We start from the raw sequence: 22,902 nt of genomic DNA on the forward strand, positions 1-22,902 counted from the left end.
AGTAAACTCTCCAGGATGGCCTCAGCTGCTCCTTTCAAACTGCTCAGGGGGCAAAAACAAAGGAATATTCGCAGCTCTCAGGTGTGTTACTGTGTGAATGTGGGGCAGTGCAGTCAAAGAGAAAATGTTTCTGTCAGCTCAAAAGAGGCCACAACAAACATTGCCTCAGAGTAGAGTTCACCTTCACTGCAGCAGTCGTCTGTTTGTGCACTTTCTGCCAAGAAAGCCAGAAGGCCGTGATGTTTTCTCATGTAAGCACAGCTAACTTGTTTCCCACAGTTTCTGATTCTAATGCGCGATATTAAACATAGATTTTCTTATTATTTTTGTCTTAATTCAACACTCACATGCTCATAATGTTTGTACTCTGAAACAGTTATGGTCAATGTTAGAAAGACAATATCCACAATCTATGTGTAAAAACACATCTAAATGCAGTGACTTTACCATTTTAATTCGCTCTCACCGATCTCAGAACATCATTTTTGACCTCAACAGGCAGCTGTACGCTAGCTGCTCACCATCTAACAGCAGACTGACACAGTTAGCGACAAGTTGATGACGTAGTGGAGCATATGGCAGCTAAAAATGCAGTTGGTATAGACCAAAAACAGAGCTAAAAGAGAGTGAATATTGCACTTACAATGACCAGATGGCCAGAAACACAACTCACAATGAATGCTAAAGTTTCACTGTAACAACTGAAGGTGTAAATAAGCAACTGTTTGCAAAAAAAAGTCCACTATACTGACTTAAAAGGTAATTTGTCCACATTGTTTGCACTCCTGAGAGGCTAAGAGAGGTTACAGCAGGTTTAAGCTGAAGCTAATATGAAGCTTCATCAGACGTGGCTGTTAAAGTTACAGTCCTTGTGGAGTAAAACTCTCTCACTGTGTTATCTAGAGTTTCATATCAGCACTGTGGCAGACAGATGAAACACAAAGAGGGAGATTTAAGACTAAAATACTCTAATTTTTGCAAGATACCCACTAAATTTGTCTACCCCCATCAGTTACATTGGAATAGCATTATTGAGGGGTCTCTTCACAGCCACTACGGACAACAGGAATGACTACAGCAACCAAAAACTGTCTCATATGGGCGTGTGAGTGTTGTTCTAAGACAGCCTGTAAAAAATGTGAATCTGTCGTTTAACGCTTGTTCACTGTGGTTCAGTCCCACAGTGTCAGAGCTGAAGAAACCACGTGTGGTATGCTGTGGTCTCCCCCTGGGTCGCCTTAGAGCTGTGTCCTCTCACCTTTATACATTTTGCGGAAGGACAGAAATGCAGAAATGTCAAAGTGTCCAGATGAGTCAGCTGCTGTGAGCCTGTGGAGGAGTGTTTGTGGTCACATCAGTGTCGTGGTTAACACTTTTGTGCAATGACATGATGCCTGCTTCTTAAAGCTGAAAGCAATGGAAGCATGTCTGATATGTTGTGCTCTTTCTCTGGGTCACCGAGGGACCCAGAGGAAGGGCACTGGGCCCCTAACATAATCAGTTAGGGACCGACTGTGAAATGTCAACACACTAAAGACCTGTGTCTTCAGTCAGCGTTTGAGGAAGCCACTCATATTGAGAGTTAGAGAGAGTTATTTAGGGAAGAGATGACTGCACGTCCTATAATTACTCGGTCTGGTGAACTCTGGACAGATAACAGGAGTAGTCGGTGTCTCATAAATGTTGGGTTGGAGACAAACTTTCTGCGGGAAAGCAGTCTCGAAGGCTCGCCTCGAATCATTTTGCATTGCCGAGTATCATCGTCAGGTCAAGCAGTGTGAGAAATTATTTTATCTGTCAGGCCATTCAACTGTTAAAAAGTTTGGATTTATTGAAGGACTGTTGATTAGTTTTAGCTGTGTGTACAGTATCTAATAAACTGGCATATTGTAGGTTTATAGGTTTAATGTTAATAGGTTCTATATTTTGATTCATGTATTTCATTACTTTTTATTTATTCTTTGCTCTTGTCTTGGTGTGTTTTATGTTAGAAGAAAATATATATCTCTAAGAACAGTGACGTTAACGTTGAAGATGGAAAAAATAAACAGAATGGTACAGACTGCTTTCTCAAAAACCTAAACTGAGTGTGTGAGTGTGTTATTATCTGTTTGCTTTGCGTTATGTCCAGTGGTTGAGAAGTACTCTGATCCTTTACTCCATTAGAAGTTCAAGTTCTGCTTTCAAATTACTGTTTATGTAAATGTACAGTAGTCAGAGTAATATTTCCCTGTGAAATATAGTGGAGCAGAAGTACAGTATATAGTCGCAAAAAGCTGAATTTTACATAATTAAAATGAGCTTTTTTGGTTAAATATGTGTTCACAAGGACTTTGACTCTGGTTTTAAGCTGCTTTCAATGTACAGACACTGTTCCAAGAACAATATACAGGAAGATAGAAATACACACGCAGCCAAAAACAAGCACAACAAAGCTGAGCAAAGATAGCTAAAAATAAACAGAACTGTCATGTGCACACCAGCAGGTGAAAATAGGTTATATACACATATATAATAAAGCATCAGTGAGAAAAGTGTATCAAAAGCGTTGCATTCAAGTAAAGTACAAGTACCTCAAAATTATACTCAAGTACAGTACAGTACAGCCTAAAAGCACTTTATTGCATATATTGCACCAGTGATTATGTTAAATTATTGATACCTGCCTTCAGTGCAGAAAAGTAACTGAGAACAGTGCAGAATTCTGCATACTTTACTTTTACTTCAGTAACATTGTACAGTATACACTGTATACACATTTACAGAGTGGTATTGCTACTTTCACTGCAGTAAAACATCTTAAGACTTCCTGCACCATGTTTTCTAACCATAAGGCAGCCTGTTGTTGGAGGTTTGACAGCACTAGTCGCATTCACCTCTTCATCTCTTTAGTTCACTGTGGAAACGAGTTCCCCTCTGATTGCTGAACTGCCCTGTGGTGAAAAGGTTTTGACATGAAATAACAGCCGGAAGTGTTGAGTCTGTGACAGAGAGCTCCTTTCCATGAAGGTGATTCATGTGAGCGAGCGGCTTGTTGCGCTCTGCCTTTTTGTTGAGGGAGATTAGCGGGCGCTGTGTTTATGGGAGAAGCACCTGTAATTACCACACATTAGGTAAACTGAGCCAGTCAAAGAAAAGTTTAGTAAAACGACCAGGCGCTTCTTCCTCGGTGCTTTAACGGAATAGTATAAACATCAACAAATAATTACACCATAATTACGCCTCTATGACCTTCATTCACGTGAGCTCGCGCCGGCTGCCTGCGCTCCACTAATAGAGCTATTAAGATCGGATCGCTCTCGAGCTCAGTCAGCTGGGTGTCCTCGAAGCAGAACTCACGCGCACACTCTTCGCCCGAGGGGGCACAAACTGCCACGACCAATCAGCGCTCTCCTCGCGCGGAGGGAGGGAAAGAGTTCAGGCCCGCTACAAATACTCCGCGGCACTTTTTTCGGTATTATGAGAGCTTTTAGGTCACCGTTGAGACCGACTCAGGGAACCTCGTGGCTGTCAGAGTTAACCGCTTCATTATTAACCACGAGCAAACAGACTCCCAACAGTTCTTTGTAACTTGGAAACTCGCGGAGAGCAAACTGAACATCTCCCACCGTTACTTAGCTGCTCCTCGGCTCGAGTAGGCGACCCTGAAGACCCCTCTCAACAAAACAAAGGGAGGGCAGCGTGGGAGGCAAAGTTGGAGGTCTTGTTGTCACAGCCTGTGCAGTCACAGAGCAGCTTTTGTATAGTAAACACCGTGCAGTAAAACTATCTTAACGGCGGAAATTAACTGCTCCGTTCATCATCGGGAGGCTTACGCGCGCGGCTCTCTGTGTTGCTAGCACCTGCAGACATGAGGCGAAGGTCCTGCGCGATTTCTACGGTCGGGATCATCTCTGCTCTCCTGCTGGTCGTTGGGATTGGCTTAGTTGTGTCTCATGTTTTCCGCACGTTCATACACAACCGCCTCAAAAAGGTAATATTATTATTTATTTTTTTTTCGTGATTTTCCCCCCATTTGACTGCATTGCCTTGTTAAAAGCAGAGCTGAGAATGAAAACATTGGTACAATGATGGCATTGTGATGTATGATCCTCACTCAATTACAGATTCTCTTTGCAGAAGATTAGATTGGCACTTAATTGCTTTTCCTGGCTGCACTCACTCCTTATCTTTAGTGCAGACCGTCAACAGTCATTATAGTACAGATTAATAAGATCACACCGGAGACTTTGCACAAAATTTGAACTCCATGACTCAGAAAGAGCAAGCAACAACCAACTTTGAACAACGTTCATCAGCAGACCAAATTTCTGCCGTCTGCTGTTTAATATCTTATATCATGAGATGCAATGGCTGCCCTTATCATTACACACTTATGTTATGACTTCGTTGAGACGGTACATTAATGGGTGGTGTGGCAGTGGAGGGGGGTGGAGGTCTCTTCTTATATTAAAGACACACTGGAGCCCAGGCTATCCACACTTACTCTGAGAAAATTTCATTCGCTCTTAATTGTCACTCATTTATGTCAGTTATTGTAACCCAGTTTTCCTCAGGGTATTACTATAACTTGACTTTTTCCAAAAGAAATACTTAATTCATGGTACTTATTATGTGGCTTGTCACATGGTGGTTAACAACCCGCCTCTTCCACTCAATTCCACTTCCAGGATCACCCATGTTTGTTTCAGTGCCATATGGAGGTTGCTTCTACAACTTTTTTCCAGCCTGAGACAAACTGAAATAGTCAACTTCAACACAACCCCTAACGTGCTGCCTATATTGTTATTATGTTTGAGTAATACAGTGTCTCTATGCCCCCCTCAAACATGCTTGTTATCAGCTCGCTCTGTCTCTCTCTTGCCTCCATTGTCTGTTACCTGAGGGTGCGCACTCTCACACACACACACACACACAGACACACACACACACACACACACACACACTGTATCTTCCTGTTGTGGTAGTACGCCACTATACTCAGTGAATGCTGCCTCTGCCCGACCAAATGTAATTAAACACAGAAAAGTATGAGCTTGAAGAAGAGTTGATGGGTGACAATTTTTTGGGAGGTCCCTCACGTCACCCCCCGAGGTAATTATGTGCATGAGTGGCTCTAATAGGTGGCTCAAACTCGTTGAGATGGAGGAGGATGGGTTATTATGGGTTCAGCAGCCTGTACTGTGCAGTGACTGCTTTTCTTCCCGCAGTTGAATTACTCAGTCTGTCTTAGTTTTATCCACAGTTCCTTTTCCATTAGCTTGCACTGTGTTGAAAGACTTTATCAGATGGTACATCCAAAGGAATTCCTGATGTGTGTTTCTGTCTTCAATACTTGTCATTATCACAGGACGTGGTAAGTTCCACAGCTAAGAATAAGTAAGGGCTGGGTTTGTATCACTTCTTCTTGGTATTTTTAACATGTCACCAGAAAAAACCGAGTCCACTCAGCACTCAGCACAACAAGAAAAAGTTTGAAGTTGGGAATTCAGTGGAAGTTTTTCCATGCCACTGAGATATGCAAAATCAAATCAAATTTCAGTCATTCAACGTCAGTATGTAAAGATGCAATTTGAATTCAGTCAAAATGATCTTATTAAAAACTGGTGTGACTTGATTGACAAAGCCTGTCAGAGATAATCCTGACATCCACTTAGCATTTACCCACATTCAGGAAGGTGGTACGAGCAAAGTTTTTGCTTGAAAAGTGACTTAAACAATGATTACATCGCCTAAATACTTCAGTTCATTTTCTTTTGATAACTGTGTGTGTGTGTGTGTGTGTGTGTGTGTGTGTGTGTGTGTGTGTGTGTGTGTGTGTGTGTGTGTGTAATACAGAAAACTGACGTTACGAAAATATTAGTGTTTAAGGAGCTAGGGCCAGTGGCTCCAGCAGCCAGCTTTCTTTTGATCACCTGGTGTATATCCTTTTAATTAATACATCTGCACAGGGTCTAAAATGACCTTTTTGGTTCATGTGCCAGTAGTTGGTAAAGTGAAAAAATGTCCTGGTCAAAATATAAGATACAATTTCATTAAAACAGTGTAAATATGAATTAAATAAACAATGCAATGCCTTCTGGCTACAAACAAACAGGACCTTTTTGTTTAGTACCCGTAGCAATCGCTGCAGGTAGCTAGATAAAGTAAACCTAACCATAGCAATGGTGGACAGTGAAGGTCAATTAAAGATTCGCAGTACAATTATTGACATCATAACTTGCATTCTTCCATCAGAGTTGCTGCAAAACAAAATGCGATCAATCATCTTATGTATTCTGATAGAGTTTGTCGTGAACTAGCTCAGCACCAGCCAGTGGCGGCTGACCTCACTAATTTTATACACCAACATAGATTTACATTTGGCAAGAGCCAGGTGCTAATTTTTAGTCAGAAAATCCAGCGGTTTCAAACTGTGTTACTGAAATTCAGTACCTTCCTAGAAGGTTCACTTTACTTGGATAACAGTGCAGCCATGAAAGTACCGCTGGTCCACATTCAGTGTTATCACATGGCACACCTTCATCCTTATTTTCATATCAAACCTGTTCCTCCACACATGGTTTTTATCAGAGAGGCTTAGTATTGACTTTAGAGGCCTGGGTACATATTAACAAAACTGTCTAGTGTTGGGAATTGGGCTTGGGTCTATGGCAAGAGGCTGCAGGAAGTGTTAATGGTCTGCTATGGATTGTGCAGGGAAAGATGTGGTCACATGTTTAAGTAAATGGATAAATTAATGTCATTACACCATTTCAACAGCTCAAATCATTTCAATTTCTCGAGCTAGTACCGCTGAAATGAACGCACCTGTCGATCGAATAACTGATAAAATGAACAAAGAATATTCGACACTGACAGTTTAGACTTAGTTAACAACCATATTCAATGTACAATATTTACTTACTTACTTCCTCAGTTAGTCGCAGCGTGGTGACAGTCTGGATTCTACAATTGTTTATGTCAGCAGTCTAACCAGGACCTAAAATTAGTTAGTTGGTCGCTTAGTCTGAGTTTTGTCTTCGCATTAATTGAGAAAGCATTTCAGCAGGTGAAAATTCTGTATATATGCCTCAAAATTAGGAGGAAATTTGAGAAAATACTACTGGAGATATGACTTTAGTGCCCTAAATTACGTTGTTCAAATGTATGGTGCTGTTGCAGTTTATGGTGTTTAAAAAGATTATAGAAAAGATTACTGCTGCAGGGATTTTAGATTAATTGTAGAGGCTTTTAGTTTTACATAGTGTGGTGCCAGCATTTGTAAAGAGTAAGTTTTGAATTAGTGCCTAAAGGTCTGTTCACCAAGGAATAACACAGGCTGGCTTAAGCCTATGTGGACAATGGTTCATATTACAAAGCCACAGTAAACCAAACAAACAGGAAAGTGATTTATTGATATTATCCACCAGTCACCTAAGGTGTGCAAACTATGGCCAGTGCTGCAGTGGCTGCATTGATGACCCAAGAATGAAATTCACTTACACGCAACACATGAAAAAAACCATGTTCAAGTAGGAAGTGAAAGTTTTGAATCAGTTGCGAGCTAGAGGTTGTTGAACCTTTGAAAATGAATGTTTCTTCGATTGAACAGTGTTTTTGGTCTGATTAGCTGTTTTACTGATTCTCACATAGTTTACGACACGCAGAGGCAGACAAATTTGGTAAAGTAGTTTCTACATCTCTAGAATGTTTAATTACATGAACAGACAGACATACATATGTAAAAGAATTTATAAAATGTTGTCATTTCAATTTTGATGAAGTTTTGTGAAATGTATGCGTGGGTGTGGCACACATGCTTTTTGCTCACATGCAGACACACATAGTTATCTACTAGCCTGGCAGTATGATTTATTTCAGCAGTATCAAGTTACTCCCTCACCCCAGTTGCACCAGCGTGAAGGATCTCATTCCATGGATGCTGTCCCAGCAGTAGACTCTCTTTGTGTGCTAAGCCTCTTTCACACTGCTAGGTTTATTGGGAAACCGGCTGGGCTGGCAGCGCTGCTGATGAGGTGATGGTGAAAAATGGCTTGTCCCTGATGAGGAATTTCTAATTTTACGTGAACTAGACTAGACATTGCAGGCTAGCGGCCCCTTGCTGGCTGTTTGCTGGGTGTCCTTCAGAGTTTCAGCTCTGAAATGAAAATTCTTACAGAGTTTTTATTATGAATGAAGCCAAGAAAGCCACCAAATGATGAAGTGTTCGACACTACATACTGCTGATTTAGCGATATTCCCAGCAGCTTCCCAGTAGTAGAAGTAAAGGTGTAGTTTATCTTGACAGTGACACTGGAATAAAGGCCATGAGATCATTTAACAAAAGGTTTTATCCCTCTGGAAGGATAAATATTCATTCCTAATGTCTGTGCTGTGGTCCCTTGTGGTCCTTGTCATGGACCATGGCAGTGTTCAGGGGAAATTTTGAAATGACTGTGTGAAACAAAAGTTCGAGGGGTCAACAGAATCATTTCTAATCCTGCTCTGGGGACAGTCTTACAAAACTTCATGGAAGTTATGGCCAGTCGTTGTTAAGATGTCTGGCTCTCATAAGTGAATTCAGGACCATCAAGCTGCTCTGTGACTGCCCATAGACACAGCAGTGCTTTGAGCTAAAGGCTAATATTGACATGATAAAATGCTGAAAATGATAATTGGACAAGCTGACATATTGACCTTATGATGTCAATAGATTGAAAGGATCACCAAAGTTTTTAGGATTCCCTTTCATGGATGTGCGTAACAAATGTTAGAACAATCCATCCAATTGTTGTCGTGACATTTCTCTAAAAATAAAACATGTGAACTTCATCAGAGAATCACCAAAGTCAGTAGGATTTGTCCTCTTTTTCATGATGGTTAGAACCAAGTTGTTGTTGAGATATTTCAGCCTAGACCAAAGTGTCAGACCACAGACTGTCATTGGCATCCATGGAGCCACGCTGACTTTAGATAGTCACCTTTTCATTCATGTAATTCATGATCCTTAAGATATTTGGAGTAATCAAGCTGCGTTTGTTTGATTGTGTGAATGCAAACCAGGGATCTGACACTACATCCACTGCAGCTACTCGGTGGCCACTGGGAGTTATGATCAATGTAAAACTGAGTCGACCATTGTCTGACTTTGGTCGCCTCATTAGGGAGGGACTACAGACTAGCTTGGTTAGGTGTTTGGCCACTAGCCATTACTACTGTGGCAAAGCCATTTAGGTTATGCAAAATTTGTGACTGGAGGAACTGATAAATGGCCTCTTGCTGTACCCAGTGTTATTCACATCTGTGTATTTTCCTGTCTCCGCATCAAAGCACCAGCAGTATGTATTTTTGTATATTCACCTGCTACATGTGTTTTCAAATAGGGAGTGGCGCTAAGTGCTGAGATAAGAATCTTGTTTTCCACGCAGTATGTCATGCAGCATGCTGAGAGGGGTACCATATTGATTGTTTGAAGCATGAAAGGACAACATAGAAAGGCCACGCTTTCCCCTCCCCAATCTAAGATGACAGCTTTATTGTCCTCGGCTACTCAGCTAAACTTTTGTCTCTGAACGAGTCGGGGGGTACTCTGCTGAAATAATGGGACTCATTGGTGTGTTCAGTCCCTTTGGGCTTATTTGGTACTGAAGTATTGCTTTTAACTTTAACACAAATCTGACACAATTAGGTCAGAGTGAGATTTCCTCTTGATGTGTCGTAAAAGAAACACTAATCCCCTCACCCCCTTGCTTCTCACACTCCCTGTTTTCCAATTTCCCAAACGATTCCTGCAGTGAATCAGGTTTTCCTTGTCCAGAGGCAGTGACATATGCTGTGACGGTTTTCTAGCGTACTGTGTAATGAAACAGGGTGGTACAGATTTGTGGCTGATCTGCACTTCCAGGGCCTCAGAAGGCTCAGTCCAGAGGAATGTGGCTCAGATCATTAAGGTCGCAGTCCTGTGCAACCAGTGGGCATCCAGCCCTCCGCATCACATGATATGTCTCCCTGAGTGCCTGTTGTCATGGGCAACCGCTGACAATGAATCTGAGGAGGGGTCTCCCCTAATGCCATTCATGTGTGCAGCCAGTGCTCTTGTCTGACGCTGAGACAGCAGCTCCCCTCTGTGACCCCCCCCCCAAGTTTGTTTTTGTTCTCTGGGTTGTTTTTATATGGGACAGATTGTGGAAACATCAGATTCAAAACATGTTTTCACTGTTGCAAAATTTTTTGCGAGTTTTGCAGCAAATGCATCAGCACTCAAAGTCATATACCAAGCAGGGGTGTGTTTTATTTTAATGCATTACTTTGAAACTGAAATTTTGTCTTTCACAACCGTATTTATGTGTCTGAATGAATTCTTTAAACTGATGTATACTTTATGTCTCAACAGGAGATTGTTTTGGTGGAGGGCAGCCGTGTGTTTGAGTCATGGAAAAACCCTCCCCCTCCTGTCTACATGGAGTTTTTCTTCTTCAACGTGACCAATGTGGATAAGTTCCTTGAAGGGGACAAACCAGAGGTCAAGCAGATTGGACCCTACACATACAGGTAGGATGCACACAAAGAAAGCCACACACGTGCCCCCACATGAAACTCCTGAGCTTCAAAGTCTGACTCTTAAAAAAATCTGATGCTGTATTGAGCAAGAAAATAGTGCCTTTTCTATTGTGGTGCTTGATTTTTCTTTAGAAGGCTTCTTCCTGCAATGCTGTTGAAATGTGTCCATTATTTGCAGCTAAACTGAGCAAAGGTCACCAGCTTCTGCTTTTCCGCTTCCTCCCATTTGACTTACCAAGCCACACCTATTTTAAAATTAAAAACTTGTCAGAAGTGGTCATTTTAGCAGCTGTTCGTGTGATACATTGTGTTATTTCATATCCTATCCAGTCATATGAGTCCTGACCAGAAACTTTGCGTAAGTTAGTAATTTGGAATCCTTTCTAATGCACCCACTGAAATCCTTAAATAAATATCAAGGTTCACCGAAATGTTACAACAGCCACAGAGCATGTCAAAATGATTTACCCCTGCCACCTAACTGCTTGGGTTACCTAATCTCCAACAGATGTTCTGTTGATAAGAAGGAGCTGTGTGATGAAATTAATACCCATTTACCCCCATTCACATTGCTAAATTGTAACAGGAAAGCTCAATGAAAATGATCATCTTAAGTTTAATTGTGTCTGTCCAGGGAGTACAGGTATAAAGACAATGTGAGCATGTTGGAAAACAACTCGAAGGTGTCCGCATACAACACCAAAAGCTTTGTGTTCCTGAGAGAGAAGTCTGTGGGAGACCCAGCTGTGGATAACATCACCACTGTCAACATCCCTGCTTGGGTGAGTCATGAAGTAAAGGTCTTGGACAAGTAGAGGAAAGTGGAAATCCAAGTAGGGGAAAGTGGAATGTGTTTTCTGTAACTTCCTTCTGCATTTTGTTTGTGTTCACTCAGTCCCACGTCAAACCACCACCCTCTACCTCACCTTGCATTCTTTTCCATCTCGTCTCCGCTCTGCTCCACTTCCCATCCCTAGGCTGTAATGACAAAGGTGAAAGGAAGTTTCTGGAAGGCCAACTTGGTGTCCATCTGGATGAACTCCTTCGGAACCGGCCTCTTCACTACTCGCACTGTGGATGAATTGCTGTGGGGCTACGAAGATCCCTTGCTGACCCGTGTTTCTGCTTCCAACGCTGATGTGGAGAAAGTCTTTGGCCTCATGTACAAGGCATGTACGGCTCTCCAAATAACGAAAGCTGGATGTTGTTTTTGGAAGATCTGTTCATTTGTTTGTTTTGATAAATTCCCCCATGAAATCCAGTTAATCTAAAAATGACTGCAGCTAGTGTTTTTATGACAAGAAATTTGAGAAAGTATGACACATTGTAATGACTTGAATCTTTCGATCTGTTTAGAAAAATGGAAGTAACGACGGGGAGTTTGTGTACCACACCGGGCAGCAAAACTACATGGATTATGGCCACGTTGAAACATGGAAAGGCCAAAGGTAGCACTGTCGCAGTCTCACATGAACACACACTCTCTCTCTGTCTTCATCCTCTGTAATTGGGTAACCTTTGGATTTAAAAAGTTTCTCAAATCTTCTGCTTTTTGCCAAAAAGGCCTATGTCTGTCTGTCTGTCTGTCTGTCTGTCTGTCTGTCTGTCTGTCTGTCTGTCTGTCTGTCTGTCTGTCTGTCTGTCTGCTGGACTGTTGCCCACAGCAGAGAGAACAAGACATCCTGATTCTCAGAATGCATTAGTGACCCTTCTTATCCCGTTTTATTTTCACTTCCCCTACAGTCTCTAATTACCCTTCATACTCAAGGGGAAACCACTTTGTTCAATTGTGACTTTCAGATAAAGATGTGTTTGATCATCAAAACTTTCATTATAATTTACTGTTACTGTAAGATTGAGATGATAATGATGGTTGGCACACCCAGCCAAAAAAAATAAAAATTAGCTTTTATTTATTGTTTTTGCTTTCTGTAAAACGTGGGGTAGAGCTATCATACAGTATACGCATGATGCTTCAGTCCAAAAACCTCCTTTGGTCACTTTGCAGGTGGCATGCATTTCTAAGAAAGCTTTAATCAGTGCAAGACAGTCCAAGAGATACCCTCTGTATGAATATTAGGTTTTTTTATAAATGTTCTATTGATACAATTTTAAAAAGACATTAAATTTGTGACAATATGTTGTTTTTGCAGCCGGCTGACCTTCTGGACGTCTAACCAAAGCAACAGCATCAACGGATCAGATGGAAGTGCTTTTCATCCTCTGCTGAAAAAGGATGAGCGCCTTTACATCTTCACCCCAGACCTGTGCAGGTACAGCTTTGCACCACAGAGCCTTTCTGCAGCCTAATGCCCCCATGTGGTGTCGCTTTAAGATATGTGAACCACCACACTGGTCCATTGCTAATTGTGTTGCAGAATCTATTGGCAAGGGGCAAGATTTTGATACTGGAAGTGCTCTGGATTCTAGCACTAGCCTATTACATTTGTAGCATGCAGGTAAACAGTCCATAAGGAGAGTAAAAGAGGCGGAATTCATTGGCTGCAATGCAATCTCGGAACTCACTGGCTATGTCTGACGACAAGTTAGCTTTTTGAAAATGGATCTGCATTCAGCACCACAGCGAGTCGAGACACGATGCCGTGTAAGTATGGGTTAATAGTGCACGATTTCAGACAGTCTCCCGTGGAAGGCATTTATTGTGTTGAACTTGGTTGTGTTAAAGCTGGAGAGAGAAGTTCAAACCCTGGCTTCTCTCTCTGTGAAGTGTCGTGAACGGCAGCTAATCTGTTTCACAAAGATATAGGTCGGACACAGCCCACGTTAATCCATGATGTTGGAAAGGTGTCGGGGAAGGTGATTTGAAGCTATTCGTTCCATTATGAAAAAGCACAGTGGCAGCTTCAGAACAGCACAGAACTGCTTGCGTGGCTTTAAAATTTTGGTCTTGTTATCAGTTAAATATGAGGGCATTATTGTATTTTGTCCAGCTCACTGAAGTACAAAGAATTGTATTATGTGTCATCACAGACAAGTCATCTGCATTTGTTTGTCCCACTGTCCCCTGTGTCCCGTATGTGTCCCTGAGTTTTACGTCAGGATGGTGAGGCTATGATGTCTATTTCTGGTATATGACCTGATCTAAAAATGTTGGACTCAACTCACCGCACAGCAGGGCGGGGGCTTTTAATATCTGGTATGTAACTATGCTCGCAGGCCTTGGGCCCCATGCATTGTTATCATAACATCCTGATCACTTACAAACAGCACCACAGGTGACGTCTGTTTTCTCACCGAGGCTTTGGAGCCGGGGCTGTGAGGGCTTTTTCAAACACTAACATACCATTTGCCAGGGAACACTTCATGGAAAGGCTTTCTTAATGAGGAACGTAATGAAGATAGAACTGTGAAAGTGAGTGAGGAAAAGAAAAAAACCCTTAAAAGGTTTTATTGAATTTTCTTTTTCTGGGCAAATATTCACAGCAGTGGGACAGAAAAGTTGTTGAGGTTTCAGTTCATGACCAACTGGAACAAACAACTTTCATTAGCTTTCCGTGTGAAATGGGCTGTATGTGGCCAGGTTTTGCATTACTTCTTGTACTTCTTGTACTTGGAAGTAACACACAGTATTTTTGCCAGACATGTTCCCTACAGATGCTCATAAAGATGGTCTGATTTGTTGAGGATCCCCTGGAGGGTTTCACAACCTGACTGTTAAATTGCCTCCCACACAATGACTAACTGATGAACAGCTCCTTGGAGTTTAATTCCAAAGATGCTAACTCTGCTGTATTGATTAAAACGGACTGATGAAACTCTGTCCTTGTACTTTCTGATGATGGGAGCTAATTTTGAAAATAACCTTGACCTTATGAAAGCTGCAGCAGACATCTTCCCTTTTTTGTTGAGCATGGAAAGAATCTGTTGGAGTGGTATGGTCGTACCTTTGACTCTGATTGGACTCCCAAATGTTTACACTTTCACCTACTTATTCATTGCCTGGTGCCTTCATCAGGGCTCTGTGTTATTGTGACCAAAGGGGACGGTCCCTCCCTGTTTCCTGTTCTTTTAGCGTAATTTAAAGAGGAAATGTTCCATTAAGTTTTATGTGTTAATCTTTCACACAGGCACAAGTTTTCTTCAGCCTTCACCCCCCGTAAGAGCAGCTCAGAACACTTTGTGTTAAAACGTGCATTTAGTTAAATGACATCTGGGACTGATCTGCAGGATAAAAAAAGAGTGAGAATTCCCATCTGTGACTCTGACGGGTAAGTGACCCTTCTGTCCAGCAACTGACAGCTGAGCCACAAAAACCTCAAGATTTTGATGAATTGCAGACAGGTGTCATTATTCAAATACCAAGCTGCCTTTGGCCATATGTTAATCTTTTCCTCTGGCTACGATCCTTCATCTCAACCAACACTTGAAAAAGAAAGATTCGATCCAACGTGGGGTCCAGATATTTAAATAAAACAAACTATAAATAGCGTGTAACACAAACAAGGTGTTGAATAGATGAGCAAAACTGGAACGTGGAACAGGAAAGAAGCACTTGAACTTAATATAGCTTTTTTTCCATAGATGTCCTGAACAACAAACAACAAAAACTGCTGCACGTCAACACACCACAAACTTATATGAAGGTTGTAGCATGCAGATTTAATTACTGTAGATATTACTCTTAAACACTAAGAACATTCCCCCATCCCTCCTCTTTCCGTTCCCTATAAAGTATCTCACATTATCTCATCAGATGTTCCAAAATTTGGTCCCCACACAATGAAAGGATTTAGATCCAAAAGAACCACATCTCAGCTTACTTTGTCTGAAATTAATACACACTGTAACAGTCTCTCATGCCCAAAAGAACAAGGCCGATCTTTCAGAGTCCTGTTCCAGAGAAGAAACACATATACGGCTTTTTACTTGGCTTCTCACACAAAGGTCAAGGGAAAGGTCTGTACAGTATTGTTGCACAATTGGTGGGCCGTGTAGCGAAGAGCCGCATCCCCCCGGCCAGTTGGCAGACACTGTATAGACTCCTTTGTTCTCACTGAGAGTGGTCGGGATTCCCTAAACACAGCAGAACTGCTAGTGGTAGAACAAGGATGAGCTGCTCACAGTAAGGTAATTCTCTGGAAAGCTGTAAAAACATTAAAATCAGATTAAAAATAGATGATTTATCCACTCTCAGTACAAAGGGAACGTCAAGTGCTCCAACAGGATTTCAGCATAGTGGTGAAGCCAAATTAACTCCTCCGCCTTCTCTCTTGAAATTCAAAGTCATGATTCATGAACTAAATTATGGACTCAATGCTGTTTTTTTCACCTCTTGTGCCTTTGGTGCCCAATTTATTGTTTCATCAGGGAGATAACAGGTGTGTCGGGTCCAAATAGGCAGGTGAGCAGTCGACAGGCCGTGTGGATCAGGATACAGCACCAGCAGAATGTGCACTTGTTTGTTTTTTGTTATTTTTCTGAGCAGCAAATGCGTTTGGTGAAGTGAAATGACTTTTTAATGGCATTTGTTGACTTCAGACTTAGCCAAGCAGAACTCAGTTGAGAGTATGTTTCTTCCTGGAAGTGGTCTTAATGTTTATGGACTAGACATAATTTAGAAATACTAACACACTAATTCTAAAGAGATGTGTTTTTATGGCTCCTGTGCTTCCACCAGTCCCTGTAGAGAATTCCCATTGAGTCACGCTGTTTCTCACAGTTTCTTTCTGTCTGGAGTGCTAATGTTCAGGCTGTAAACTGCTCTTGTAACATCCTCACTTTCGTCTGTATTGTTCTTTCTCTCCAGGTCGATCTACATGGAGTTCGAGAAAGATGTAGAGGTGAAAGGAATCCCAGCTTACCGCTTCACCCCACCACGTTCTGTTTTGGCCAGCAAAGAGGAGAATCCGGCCAACGAGGGTTTCTGCGTCAGCCCACAGGAGTGCCTGGGAACTGGCCTTCTTAAAGTCAGCCCCTGTCGGAAAGGTAAATGTCAGCTTGTGCAGCGTATTTTCTCACGCGCACGTACCTTTAATGTGAAAGCGTTCTTTCTGCTTTCTGCCCAGCCCACTTTAAATGTTAAGGCCCCTAACTGATAACACACTTATATAGGTCAAGTCTTCGTTTTATTTTCCTTCCTACTATCAGCAGCTCTAATACCCCCTAAATGACTCATGTGACACAGCTCTCCGGCCCTCTCCACACCTCGGGCACCATCTGACCATGACTGGCTCAGTAGCTGAGGGGGCGGTAAGCCCTGTCACCTGATTCTGGCCTTGAATATGACCAGACATTACCTTAGTGCCTGTGTTTGCTGCCCAATTTATGTATTTTCGTGCTTCACACATTTTGCAGAACAATATGAATAATGCTGACAAAGAAAAAAACAGACATGCTGTTATTTGCTGAAGGATTACTGTTTGCAAGATGGTTTTCAGAGAGTACTGAGATGACTGGAAACTAATGGCACTTAAAGGATAAGCATGCTGACTTGTAGCAAACGTGTGCTTGGTAATAGTTCTTAAAAAAGTGTTTTGAGGTCATGGCACAAATGTAGTGCAGCCAGCAGCCAGCATTTCACTGGACTCAGGTGAGGAGGATTTAAAAGAGCGTGCAGAGGGTTAAGTTTAGGTCAGGTGTTCAGCAATGAACATGGTGATGAATGGCACTCATATGTGTACCAATACAAATATGTTTGTGTGTGCTTGCAATACAGTGACCTTGTGGGTTGTCAGGGGAACAGCCTCTCAGGTGACTGCGGGTGTCCAGTGTTTTGTCAAACGTCTGTTGCCAAACACCACAGCAGGAAAACCGTCACCTCTGCCCCACTTCATCAGCACCTCTAACTGTGCCACCATCTGACTTTGTTGCTGCTGCTGCTGCTGAGACACATGCGGTTCGTGCCAAGCTGGACTGCTTTTGTTTTTGTTGAACAACAGGCGTCCAGAATGATTTAGTCCAACATTGCACAGGTGGAAGACAACCAAGAATGTTTCACTTGATCATACTGTTCCTTATCTCCACCAAGGCCATTTTGTAATAATGCAGTGTCTCCTGTTGACAATATGAGGAAGGAACTTAGCAGGAGTAACACGATTCCTTATCTGGACATCAGATAGAGCCCTTAATATGTTGTAGAAACGGGGTTGTGGTCCATTTGTGTACCAATTGTTTATTTTCTTTGGAAGGCTGACCCCAAGTAACATACTGCGTGTCCTGCGATGGAGTTCAGATTATATCTCATCGCCGTCTCTTGAGAACTTTTCCCAAATGTCCTGTACTGTTTGCTACGTCCTGCTTGGGTCATACATCAAACAGCAGGAAAGTTTTCTTTGCTGCTACTTTGTTTACCTCCTCAACCTTTGGAATGGAGAGGGGTTTGTATGTCACCACGCCACCACCGTCCACCGCCTGTGTGTAGATACATTATTTTGAAAAAGAAGAGCACATCATAAGAGCTGCATACTTGTTCTGCAGGAGCTGTGCAAATTAACATATTAAACAGGAAAAACTAATATTCTTGAAAATATTATAACTCCTCTAAAATACACTGTTGACGTCATCTTAATATTGCCTGTGTGTTATGTGATGATATCAATGTTGGCATAAGAATACTCACCAAACAATGTCTGAGTTAGCCAAAATGATGAGTTATACCATGTGACAGGTCAGTTGTCTCTTCGTTAAACCATAATTAGAGATGGGGCAATATTGTCATGGAGGATATAGCACACAGTTTGTCATAGTTGACATTTGCTCCACTCAATGATGCGGAGAAAGGAGAACTTGTTGTGAATCCTGTGTTGTACCACTACTGTACAGTAGAGATCTATGTCATGCTTTGCTCTTTCCCCTCGTCTCCTCTCCGCACATAGGTGCCCCTGTGGTCGCCTCCTTTCCTCATTTCCACCTGGCAGACGCTAAATATGCGGCTGCCATTGAAGGAATGTCCTCTCAAAGAGAGCATCACCAAACGTTCCTGGACCTTAACCCGGTGAGCCACCAGGCCACATTCTGGCGGCCCCAAATGTGCTCTTTACTCTGCAATCAGGATTAGTAACATTGATGCTGTAACTCATCTTTGTTCATCACATTACGCAATTCAGCCCACTCCTGAAATACTCAGGAGCAGCTTACTTCGTTGAACTGTGTTGAAAGGATTGCCATGCGACATTAAAAAGTGCTGCTACACCACCTAGTGGTATATAAGTAGTAGTGCAGTTAATCACTTGCATTGGTGTCAATGACCCAATTGTAACCCTCAGACAGTGGCTACATATACATGCAAACTAATTTTCCTCTATCATTCTGAATATGACAATATTCCAGATTAATACTGGTCATGTAAACTATATAACTATACTATATAACTAACTATATATATATAAACATATTCCATTTGAATATTGTGAATTAGGCTTTGATGTCAGTTTTTACTGCAGTTTGCAAAGAACGGTGTCTTGCCTCTTTAGGTCAGCTCTGTGTGTTGCCCAGTCAATAGTTTGCGCAGTCAGTGAATAGATGATTCTGTGCTTAACTTCACATTGTTAATACTATATTTTATTTTCTGCATGCAGACCACTGGAGTGATCGTCCGTGCAAACAAGAGAGCGCAAGTAAACATCTTGCTTAGCAGAATCCCTGGATTCCCGTGAGTATCTGCATCCAAACAGAAGCTAGACACTGTAACTCTACTGTACTGATGTGTGTGTGTCTTCATGCTCTTTTCACCTCACCCATAACAGGAAAACCAGGTCGCTGAATGAGACAGTCTTTCCTGTCATGTTCCTAAATGAAGTAAGAAACACACTTCCTGAAATCATATTTTTTTGCTACTTGTTTTGATGGATTTGAGGGAAAATTGTTCCAAAAATGAATATGTAGCATTTTTAAAGGGAAACCTATTTGTTTTATGCACAAGTAACCAAATTTTAACAACACAAATCAGGACTGAACCACCAGAGAGTATTACACACAGCATGTTAAAGCCGTCACGAGTGATATACGAAATTTCCTCTCCATAATGTGTCTGTCTTATTATCCTTTAACATATAGAGTGTGGTGATTGATGATGCATCCGCGGCAAGAGTGCAGAAACTGCTCCTGATTGTCAAACTAGTGTCCAACTTCCCGCTCCTTATTGTGGGACTGGGCGCCATTATGCTCGCAGTCTTCATCGTCCTTCTGATCTGGGCCCGCAATAAGAAGGTATGACACCACTGCGTACTGGACTTTATGCTAACAGCTCGCCATTTGCTTGCTTTCTCCCTTTAAGTAATTTGTGTTAATTTGTGTAATTCATTCGAGTGCTTAACCACACACTAATGGCACTGTGCATGTATTTATCACAGTATGTTTCTGTGCAGAAAGAAGTTAAGCGCATTGTGTTTTCCAAGCCGCTCTATGCTGTAAGTCTTTATGGTTATTTTGCAGATTTTATTTTTATTTTCTATGCTGTCTTTTCTTTATTCAAGCTTCTGTCTTAATGCGTTGAGTGCTTATTGTCCATATGCATCTTTGATCTCATTTTTCTGTATGTATGCAGTAGGATGACTATCACTCCTCCTGAAATAATTCTGGTGCTGTACAGTAAACTTATCATCTGGTTTTAACACATTAACATAATGTTTTAATACTAAATGTCTGTATAAGTACTGTAAAAATGTCACAGATGGCATGTGCATGGGCATCAAACCTTTTTGATCACAGGTGTAACTGTACAGATTTAAAGTAAGACGAGAAGAGTTTTTAACAGTGTTTTTGTATCCTCAATCTCCCACTGCAGGCGTCCACTGAGGAGGACACGTCTTACTCTCCAGTCAATGACAAGGAAAAGGAAGATCCTCAAAATGGAACCTATATTGGTTTGACACCTAAAGCTGACCCACAAGCTTGAGGAAGGGGGCGGGACGGGGGGTTAGATGGGGCCTTTGTAGACCTACAACCCTCAGAATCACGACGGGATTTGGGTTTTCAGGAGAGAAAAAAAAAATCCACCATAGAAAATTGTCAATTTTGCCTTTATAATTGGAAATCTCAGGGGGGTAAAGGGGTAGAGGAGGGGAACATATTTTTAGTCCCGAACATAATGTAGTTAGTTTTAGCCTTGGAAAGCTACCAGTAACAAACTGTCTTCCCAGGAAAATATTGACATTCATTTGAAAACACTGTGTGTCAAGGGCTCTTTTTTTGCTGTTTGGGTTGCTGATAATGTAAAATTATTAACAACAGGCTCCAATTCTCTCATGAAGCGAGATGGAGAGCGCACTTTGGACTGTTAGTGGTCCAAAACAAACAAAGCACACCCTGTAAACCTCAGGTGTGGGATAAAGGAGATTTTTAGTGCTGTGGCCTCACCTCATTCTCTGTGTGCCCCCATTAGATCACGTTTGAGTTTAGCGACTGAGTTGTTTGTAACAGGGCGCAGAGAGTGATGGGACCAGGCTAATGACGTCCACAGACTGTGAGTTTTTTTTGACACAGAATCATGAGTCACTCTCAGGGGGCCTCTGCTTAGATGTTATCAAAAGTGATGAAAGCAGGAGAGAGCAGCAAAACATACAGCAAGTCTTTGTGAAGACATTTTAGTCAGTTCAGTATTGCTATGTTTCATTTGCATTTCAACCTGTGTCGCAAAACATTTTCATGGTCCATTATCGTGCGCTGTAGAGGGATTCCTGTGAGTGTCATTATCATCCGTACCCGAAAACCCTTCAGAGTATGGTATGTTTTTGTATATATACAGTGTAAGATGTGTTGAGCCGCTTACATTCCTCTCAATGTATGATGGGAATGAATATCAGACAAAACGCTGTATATTTTGGATACTTTAATTTTTTTGTAAAATAAGAAGTCCTTCTCATTTTTGTAAATGTGAATGTAGAAATGTTTGAATGAGGAACATCTTAAACTAGAGCTTCACAAATGTTTCATCAGCCACGTAAAGCCCTGAACATGGCAGGATTTTATGGCGGAAACAATGATTCATATACTACTGAATTTATGTGTTGACAGTATTTTTGCCCTTTAGAACTGCTCATGCTATCTCACGTGGCCATATGGAAGTGTAATTCATCTTATTATCATTTCAAAATGTGCTTTTTTGATGCTGTTGTTGAAGGCCTTAGCATTGTTGGTGCTGAATCTGACACCCAACAAACCTGTTTGTGAAAGACTTTTGGAGATTTCATGTCAGGTGTCCAGCCATTGCAATTCAAAAGTCAAGAGGGTTCAATATGAAGGAACACTGTAGTTGTGCCTTGAAAAGAATCGATGTTACTGGATTTCCTTTGCCTTTTATAGTCTTCACACATTTTGTGAAAAGAAGACATGTCATACCAACAAATCTACTCTCAAGTTTTGATCGTTTTCTTCCAGATACCAAACAAAACTGAACATAAAACTGTTTTTGTAGTTTTTGTAAAGCCGGCAGGGTCACTCTGCTTGAATGGTAGATTTGTTGTACGCGGTTACAGCTTTCTCACTCAAGCGTGGTGCAAGTATTAGATTTCAGGTGCCATTTAGTGTAATATAAAAAAGCTGCAGAAATACTTCATTTGAACTGTGATGAGCCCAGCTTTTATTACTGCTCTTATTCTTACTTGTGACACTTTAAGGATGGATGAGTTTCTTCATACAGCCTTGTCATTACATGCACTACTTATAATCAGCAATGACTATATGAGACAATAGTGGAGAAGCTGCAACGTGTTTCATTTAGAGATTTCGCTTCCTCGTTTGATTTTACTATTTGTGTTTGATTTCTGTTGTAATTGAACTATATACAATAAGACAAATGAAAATAGAAAAAAATTCATGGATCCATGCCATCAAAAACTTGTGAGAGGGTGAATGAATGAAGCCAATATTTTTTATTGCAAAAAGCACAGTATTATACAATGTTACTGTTGTGGTTAAAGAGGATAAATTATTTTGTTACGGTGGTAAAACCAAAACAAAAAGCTCCATAATGACTGGATCCTGGGCTACTTTGTGCCATATTTTGATTAAAGATTGTACTTTCTGAAGTTATCATTAATGTTATAACCATATATTCTTCTAATCGTCAGCTTGTTGTGAAATGTTGACTGTTAATACTGTTTTTACTGTGTACACAAAAATAAAAGTAGTTTCAGTAAATGTGTTTTTTTGTCAGTGTTTGGCTCTCATTTTAGGGAGGTGAATCCTATAAAATTGCTTTCTAAATAAGCCAACGTACTGCTGAAATTAAAGAAAGTTAATTATTTATGTATCAAGGAAATTTAGTCGATTCTGATTCCACTACAGCATAAAATTCAATAAATAAATAATAGCATCTGAAAGACCAGTATTACCCCAAAGTTTGCTTTTTCCAAATATATTTGGCATCTAAGATAGTTTTTATGTATTTATTCTGACAAA

The 22,902-nt window shown here is 41.2% G+C and overlaps 1 protein-coding gene across 3 annotated transcripts; it reads left to right on the forward strand.

The window, feature by feature from the left end:
* The first annotated feature begins 3,456 nt into the window (after nt 1–3,456).
* LOC139348906 (lysosome membrane protein 2-like) lies at nt 3,457–22,645 on the forward strand. Of its 3 annotated transcripts, none has more exons than XM_070989300.1 (13): nt 3,747–3,973; nt 10,376–10,533; nt 11,177–11,324; nt 11,520–11,711; nt 11,899–11,990; nt 12,696–12,815; nt 16,310–16,488; nt 18,378–18,496; nt 19,080–19,153; nt 19,248–19,299; nt 19,558–19,710; nt 19,869–19,910; nt 20,288–22,638. In XM_070989300.1, exons 1-13 carry the CDS (start codon nt 3,851–3,853, stop codon nt 20,396–20,398), a joined length of 1,563 nt encoding a protein of 520 aa, XP_070845401.1. In that variant the 5' UTR covers nt 3,747–3,850; the 3' UTR covers nt 20,399–22,638. The 3 variants fall into 3 exon arrangements, with proteins under 3 accessions (XP_070845402.1, XP_070845401.1, XP_070845400.1); XM_070989299.1 differs by having other exon boundaries at nt 19,854–19,910; nt 20,288–22,631; XM_070989301.1 differs by lacking the exon at nt 19,869–19,910 and having other exon boundaries at nt 3,457–3,973; nt 20,288–22,645.
* The last annotated feature ends 257 nt before the right edge of the window (nt 22,646–22,902 follow it).

Source organism: Chaetodon trifascialis, chromosome 20, assembly GCF_039877785.1.
Source record: "Chaetodon trifascialis isolate fChaTrf1 chromosome 20, fChaTrf1.hap1, whole genome shotgun sequence".
NCBI classification, from domain to species: domain Eukaryota; kingdom Metazoa; phylum Chordata; class Actinopteri; order Chaetodontiformes; family Chaetodontidae; genus Chaetodon; species Chaetodon trifascialis.

What these genes read in the sequence shown, in the direction of transcription:
- LOC139348906 (XM_070989299.1), top strand. Translation starts at nt 3,851, where the DNA reads ATGAGGCGAAGGTCCTGCGCGATTTCTACGGTCGGGATCATCTCTGCT. An exon ending in TACACAACCGCCTCAAAAAG is followed by an intron (nt 3,974 to 10,375) that starts GTAATATTATTA and finishes ATGTCTCAACAG; the next exon opens with GAGATTGTTTTGGTGGAGGG. An exon ending in CGTTCCTGGACCTTAACCCG is followed by an intron (nt 18,497 to 19,079) that starts GTGAGCCACCAG and finishes TTCTGCATGCAG; the next exon opens with ACCACTGGAGTGATCGTCCG.